The 5,954-nt window shown below is 33.7% G+C and overlaps 1 protein-coding gene across 1 annotated transcript; it reads left to right on the top strand.

Moving 5' to 3' along the window:
• The first annotated feature begins 270 nt into the window (after window positions 1–270).
• Window positions 271–4,844, top strand: LOC141344846 (exosome complex component RRP41-like). The gene is made up of 3 exons (XM_073849744.1): window positions 271–476; window positions 1,815–2,021; window positions 4,191–4,844. Exons 1-3 carry the CDS (start codon window positions 306–308, stop codon window positions 4,548–4,550), a joined length of 738 nt encoding a protein of 245 aa, XP_073705845.1. The 5' UTR covers window positions 271–305; the 3' UTR covers window positions 4,551–4,844.
• The last annotated feature ends 1,110 nt before the right edge of the window (window positions 4,845–5,954 follow it).

Genomic DNA, 5,954 nt, shown 5'->3' with positions numbered 1-5,954 from the left:
CAAAGGTAAAAAAGAATGTTACAAATATGATGTTGAAAAGGAAGAAGGAAGAAATGTAATTTATTTATTTATTTTTATATTCGATAATATTAATTCTGCATCAGCTTCACACTCCAGCTCAGTAGCAGCGGTATTGCAGCATCAACTCCATTACTATCTGACAAGAAATATCTCAGGAAGAAAACTTCAACACTACTTACTATAGTCCAGCAGGTGGAGGTATTTACATTAGGAGACTAAAATCAACAACAGAAGAAGATCTGTGAAGAAGCCAACGCGTGTTTTCACTGAATGAATACAGTTCAATGGCGGGGCTGGAGTTGCTGTCAGATCAGGGATACCGACTAGATGGACGGAAAGCGTCCGAGCTGCGTAAAGTGCAGGCCCGCATGAGTGTGTTCGCGCAGGCGGATGGATCCGCGTATCTGGAGCAGGGAAACACTAAAGCGCTGGCAGTGGTGTATGGACCACATGAGGTGAGGGATTAAATCAGCACATCATTTCTGTAACTTATATGAATAATAATATTAAGTTATACGGTTAGTGTGTACCATATAACAGCGCCTGAATTGTTTTAAACACAATTGTAAACGTTTCCGAAAGTTTTGTTGACATAACGCAGTAATAGACACACAGTTTACCACGCGGGTGGCCCAATGTGTGTAAATAAACCGAACAATTACACTTTATACCATTAACGTTACATTTGCAAAAATCACTTACAATGTTGTGCTCACAAATGAGCCTAAATGTCAAATTATTTAATCTCTGTAAGCATAAAATAACATTTAAAAAGTTTTTAATTTATTACTGCATTAAATATTAGGTGCCACTTTACAATAAGTTAATTAGTTAACTATATCAGTTAAGAGTTAATAGTACTTTAACATTAATTTACTAATGCATTGTTAAAATTACAAGTTGTTTTTGTTACCATTAGTTAAAAAATTAACCATGGTTTTTCTACAAATAAAACCAAAAAACCATGGTTACTGAACTTAAACCTTAGTAACTAAAATTAACTATGGTATTTGTAGTAAAACTGTGGTTATTACAAATGGTAGTCAATATGCTAAAAAAACCATGGTTAATTTCCGTAACATGAACTAACTATGAAAGACTGTATTTTTATTAACTAACATTAACAAAGATTAATTAATAGTGTAAGAAATGTATTGTTCATGTTAGTTAATACATTAACTAATGCTAACAAACGACGCAATTGTAAAGTGTTCCCAAGTATTCACATTTTGTGAAAATAAAAATAATAAAAGCACTTTAAAAATCTGTTTATATTTTCTAATGCAATTTTATTTAGGTTCACATATTTGTTTGGTGTAATTTTGTAATGTGCTTTTGTAAACTTATCATTTTGTTATAATACTGTTATAATGTGGTATTTGAAGTGGTGCTATTTTTCATTGTGTGATTTTTAGTGGATTATATTAAAACCAGTTAGGACTTTGAACCACAAATGTTATAAAACTTATAATAAAAGTAATCCAAAAAGTTTAAAAGGCAAAAATGTACAAAAATATTACATATGGATAGATCAGCCTCCGGTTTCGCATGCAAGGTGTAAACCTAAACCTAATCCTAGACTAAAATATAAGTCTGAACTGTTTCAACTGAAAGAGACTTGCACTGACTGATGTAAAAAATATATCAGTGCCTTTTTTTTGTTTCAAAATGCACACCAGTAATGATTTTTTTGCGAAGCACGTTTATAAAAAATGACTTTTCCTAATTGAACCTGCTGTTTGTGTCACTTTTCCATACTCTGGCCACAATTAAGTTTTGCTGTCTCCCTGCAGGTGCGAGGATCTCGGAGTAAAACGCTGCATGATCGCGCGGTCATTAACTGTCAGTACAGCATGGCCACATTCAGCACAGCTGAGAGGAAGAGACGTCCACATGGAGACCGCAAGTCTAGCGAGATGAGTCTTCATCTCAAACAGACCTTTGAAGCTGCAGTTCTCACTGAGCTCTACCCACGATCACAAATCGACATCTATGTTAAGGTATGAGCACTCAATTAAAACCTCTATCTATTTATCTATCCATCTATCTATTTAATTGAGTGTGGTCAACTTCACTAACCTGATATTGTATGATATTGTATGTTATTATTTTTTCTGCGTTTACTGACATCAGTCCTAATCATAATTACCAAAAATGCATTTATTTTCAGAATTTTAATACTGATTTTTTTTCCTACAAGGTCAAAAAGGAGACAATTTTTAGAATCTTTATTGATTTATAATACCTTACTTTACTATTAACTGCAGTAGCACTGCCCACAAAATCGCATATTGGTTTATGTATATCGAAAGTTTATCTTCCAAATTTGTTCTTTTGATACCTTTGTTAGTTTAAAAAAATGAAAGATCAAACAGAACTTGTAAAAGATTACAAGGAAATTTCTTAGCATATTCTTTCTTTCCAAAGCTACTCAAAGTACAATATACAATTACATTGTGTTTTATTGACTAACAAAATTGCCCATTCCTTCCCTCTCGTCTTGTACTGTAGATTAAATGTGTAATAAAGCAGTGTTTATAAGTGCAGCACTGGTTTGTTCACGGTGGTTACCTTGAAAACACCTCTATTTCTGCTGTTCCATAAGCGCCACCTGCTGTCAGCAAAAAAAAAATGCTTTTCTTACTTTACCAAAATATCTAAAAATTCTTAAATCAAGAAGGATTTTCTAGACAAGTAAAAATTGTCTTTTTCAGCCTGTCTGCTGTTTTTGTTCAAACCAATGAAAAACGGGACACGTTTGTTTGTAAATCTTAACTGGTAGATGGAAAACAAACTAATGTGCATTCTAAAAATCATGATATGATTTTTTTATGCCATTTTATCTCTAATAACAACAGATATGTAAAATAATTCTGATTAAAGAAACTTTAAATAAATTTAAATAGGGCTGCACGATAAATCGAAATGAAATCCCAATTAATCAAAAGCTGCGATTGTCATGCATATCTTCAGTGAAGCAAGGTTCTGTGATCAGCATTAAATCTCCATCTAAAGGCCCGAGGGTGCTTAACAAAATTGGCCACTGCCTTCCTCTCGTCTTGTACTGTAGATTAAATGTCTAATAAAGCAGTGTTTATAAGTGCAGCACTGGTTTGTTCACGGTGGTTACCTTGAAAACACCTCTATTTCTGCTGTTCCATAAGCGCCACCTGCTGTCAGCAAAAAAAAAATGCTTTTCTTACTTTACCAAAATATCTAAAAAATTCTTAAATCAAGAAGGATTTTCTAGACAAGTAAAAATTGTCTTGTTTAGAGAAAAAAGCACGTCCATATTAAGTGTGTTTTTTCTTGAAACAAGCGAAATAATCTGCCAGTGGGCTGAGAAAAATAATCTTGTTTTCTGTTTGAAATAAGATTTTTTTGCTTAAGATTTAGCTTGTTCTACGCAAAAACTTAATTTTGACTTGATTTTTCTAAAAACAAGAAAATATTGTTTTACGTGTCTAGAAAATCCTTCTTGATTTAAGAATTTTTAGATATTTTGGCTGGAAACAAGACAAAAAAATGCTCTTTTTCAGCCTGTCTGCTGTTTTTGTTCAAACCAATGAAAAACAGGACACATTTGTTTGTAAATCTTAACTGGTAGATGGAAAACAAACTAATGTGCATTCTAAAAATCATGATATGATATGATAATAACAACAGATATGTAAAATAATTCTGATTAAAGAAACTTTAAATAAATTTAAATAGGGCTGCACGATAAATCGAAATGAAATCCCAATTAATCAAAAGCTGCGATTGTCGTGCATATCTTCAGTGAAGCAAGGTTGTGATCAGCATTAAATCTCCATCCAAAGGCCCGAGGGTGCTTAACAAAATTGGCCACTGCCTTCCTCTCGTCTTGTACTGTAGATTAAATGTCTAATAAAGCAGTGTTTATAAGTGCAGCTCTAATTTGTTTACAGTGGTTAACGTAAAAACAGCTCTATTTCTGCTGTTCCATAAACGCCACCTGCTGTCAGACAGTGGATTTACACTCTTTTTCAGCCTGTCTGCTGTTTTTGTTCAAACCAATGAAAAACGAGACCAAATTTTGTTGTAAATCTTAACTGGTAGATGAAAAACAAACTAATGTGCATTCAAAAAAATCATGATATGAAAATTTTATGGCATTTCATCTCCTTCCCTCTCATCTTATACTATAGATTCTGCAGGCAGATGGTGGAAACTACAGCGCTTGTGTCAATGCTGCAACTTTGGCTCTGGTGGATGCTGGCATTCCCATGCGTGACTATGTGTGCGCCTGCACTGCTGGCTTTGTGGAGGACACGCCGCTGGCTGATCTGTGTCATGCAGAAGAGAGCGGAGGAGGAACGGCACTGGCGCTGGCTCTGCTGCCTCGCAGCGGAAACATCGCCCTGCTGCAGATGGACGCCCGGCTCCACCAGGACCACTTGGACCCTTTAATAGAGGCAGCTATGACGGCGTGTAAGGGTCTTAGTAAGGTCCTGGACGGCGTTGTGCGTCAGCATCTAGAAGAGGTTTCAGTTCTGACCAGAGAATGAGAAGGAGAGCAGCTTTGATGGTAAAATGTCTGTTAACGCACTGAAACAGACTGTCTATCCATTGTAAAATAAAGCCTACATTTGGCTTAAGTGAAAGATTTGAACAACAACAAAAAAAAATCTGGATGAAATGCTATATAGAATATCAACAGAAAACAGAAAAGATCTGCCTTTTGAAAGAGTTTTATTAAAAAGGTTCTGGTATGTTTCTAAACAGCTGATAACATTTTCTTTTTGTGTACCTCTGTATGCTATCGTTTTTGTTTCCCCGCTAATATAAACATTTATTCCACATCTATTTTGTACTGCTTTATGTGTAAAAACATTGTGAATAAACATCAGTGTTTCCCAAATGGGAATTTCAGGGTTTTCGTGCATTGATGATGCTTTTAATTAATTAAAATTTATAAATTATACAATTTTTAATTTAAAAAAAAATGTGGGTTGAAATGTGTAACGAAGCAGTGTTTATAAGTGCACCGCTGGTTTGTTTACAGTGGTTATCGTAAAAACAGATCTATTTCTGCTGTTCCATAAGCGCCACCTGCTGTCAGACAGTGGATTTAAGCTCTTTTTCAGCTTGTCTGCTGTTTTTGTTCAGACCAATGAAAAACAGGACAAAATTTTGTTGTAAATCTTAACTGGTAGGTTGAAAATCAAACTAATGTGCATTCTAAAAATCGTGATAAAATGTGTATGTGCAATTTTATCTCTAATAACATATGTAAAATAATTCTGATTTTTAAAAAAAACATTTAAATAGATCAAAAAATGATTTTGGAGAAAACATGTAAATAGATCATGTCTTTCTTTCTACAGTCGATAAGAAAAGGTTTTGTGATTTAAAAAGTATTTAAATTAGATTTTTTTTTTTTTTTAAATATGAAATGACCGATTGTTTCTCTAGATAAGATGCCTTTTTTCAGCTGGGATCATGTATAGCCCTTTGAAGCTGCATTAAAATTGCAATTTGGATCTTCAACCCATTGGTCAACTCCATTAACTGAAGAAAGAAAGACATGAACATCTTGGATGACATATGGGTGAGTGAAATTATTAGGAAATTTTATTCTGGAAGTGAACACAACCCAGCAGGGGGAGCCCTTTGTCTTTTGGCCAGCTTCTATTTGTACGTAAATTATATGACATTGTGTCATATCTTAACCTTTGCATTACATTTATATAAATGCTAAAGCAACTATGCTTAATAAAATGAAACATAGCTTATAAAGTGCAATTATAACTAAAAGAAAGCACCACAGCATGTATGTTATTCTGTTAAAATAAATATAGAAATATTAATAATCTTGTATAATTTGTCAAAGTAAAAAAAAATATTTGAACATGTTGAAAGAGACAATGTGTGTAAATGATAGAGTAATTCCATGCAAAAAAAAAAGGCTT

The sequence above is a fragment of the Garra rufa genome, chromosome 10 (genome assembly GCF_049309525.1).
Source record: "Garra rufa chromosome 10, GarRuf1.0, whole genome shotgun sequence".
NCBI classification, from domain to species: domain Eukaryota; kingdom Metazoa; phylum Chordata; class Actinopteri; order Cypriniformes; family Cyprinidae; genus Garra; species Garra rufa.
This window is presented reverse-complemented; position numbering and strand designations above follow the sequence as displayed.

Excerpts from the sequence above, each read along its gene's own strand:
- LOC141344846 (XM_073849744.1), top strand. The coding sequence starts at position 306 with ATGGCGGGGCTGGAGTTGCTGTCAGATCAGGGATACCGACTAGATGGA. Across the intron at positions 477-1,814 it reads TGGTGTATGGACCACATGAG|GTGCGAGGATCTCGGAGTAA; the intron begins GTGAGGGATTAA and ends GTCTCCCTGCAG. Across the intron at positions 2,022-4,190 it reads AAATCGACATCTATGTTAAG|ATTCTGCAGGCAGATGGTGG; the intron begins GTATGAGCACTC and ends CTTATACTATAG.